The 1,278-nt window shown below is 37.1% G+C and overlaps 1 protein-coding gene across 1 annotated transcript; it reads left to right on the top strand.

Moving 5' to 3' along the window:
- The first annotated feature begins 299 nt into the window (after window positions 1-299).
- LOC103967070 (pathogenesis-related leaf protein 4-like) lies at window positions 300-1,026 on the top strand. Its single transcript, XM_009380316.2, has one exon. It carries the CDS (start codon window positions 343-345, stop codon window positions 826-828), a length of 486 nt encoding a protein of 161 aa, XP_009378591.2. The 5' UTR covers window positions 300-342; the 3' UTR covers window positions 829-1,026.
- Window positions 1,027-1,278: the final 252 nt, after the last annotated feature.

The raw sequence follows: 1,278 nt of genomic DNA, 5'->3' as shown, positions 1-1,278 counted from the left end.
AATGTCATCATACACTAGCGTTTATACAACGTCATCATACACTGGTAGCCCACCAGTAGAATGACTTTTGAAATGATAATAAAATATCTGCTAACTAGTTGACTCCAAAAAAAGACTTATATGTGATATTGAAAAAATACTTCTAATTAATTAAATATCAATATGACATGGATACGTCACATCAATGCATTAGATCTTTGATATACCATATCAAATTAACGTGGTTGGAAATTAGGTATCTCCATGGAAAATACAAATCCCCTTTCTCCTTTTTTTCATTATAAATACCGCATGCTACACTTCTCATTTCAAATATTTGCAGTGTGAGTAGAAACCAATATTATGGGGTTGTGGAAGACTTCATTTGCCTTGGTTTGTCTCATAAGCTTAACCCTACTCCCATCCTCTCATGCCCAAAACTCACCACAAGACTACCTCAATGCCCACAACGCCGCTCGAGCACAGGTGGGCGTTGCCCCCTTGTCATGGGATACCAACTTAGTCAATTATGCACAAAGATACGCTAACTCCCGCATCGGTGACTGCAATCTTGTTCATTCTGGTGGGCCCTACGGCGAAAACTTAGCACAGGGCACCGGTGACTTGTCGGGCAAAGCAGCCGTGAACTTGTTTGTGAGCGAGAAAGCTAACTATAATTACAACTCTAACACTTGTGCTGCTGGGAAAATATGTGGGCATTATACTCAGGTTGTTTGGCGCAGCTCAACCCGTCTAGGGTGCGCGAAAGTGCGGTGCAACAATGGAGGCACCTTCATTGGATGCAACTATGATCCCCCAGGCAACTATGCTGGGCAGAGACCTTACTAATTAACTAATATTCGACAATCACTTAAGCGTTCATTAATTTTCTGTTATATTAAGTATTTTCTGATATTATGTAAGGCTATAGCTATGTTTTCAAGAATAAAATGAACTAAGAAGTGATTGTCGTTTTTCTTACTAAGCTTTGTGAAAGAACTTCATTTTGATGTATTTGAATAATACAAATTTGGCATTGTGCATTAATGATATCATCTTATAAAACATATGTAAACCTTATGGTCAATCATTTTCATCCAGTAGATTAGAGTTGCTAAACTTTCGTCTAACGGATTAAAACATGATTATTGTCTTAAGTAAATACTTTTTTACTTATAAATTTGTAAATGCTCTTAAAAAATCTAGTCGAGAATGACTTCGTTTTTTGGCTTTTTAGACATCATCAGGCCGTAAATAAGAGGGTTTGTACTTTGTACAATTTAACCACAAGGATGAAAA

This window comes from the organism of the source record quoted next, unplaced genomic scaffold (genome assembly GCF_019419815.1).
Source record: "Pyrus x bretschneideri cultivar Hongxiangsu unplaced genomic scaffold, Pyrus_bretschneideri_v1 Contig10, whole genome shotgun sequence".
In the NCBI taxonomy this organism is placed as follows: domain Eukaryota; kingdom Viridiplantae; phylum Streptophyta; class Magnoliopsida; order Rosales; family Rosaceae; genus Pyrus; species Pyrus x bretschneideri.
Note: the sequence above shows the minus strand (reverse complement) of the source record. Positions and strands in the feature narration are given on the sequence as shown.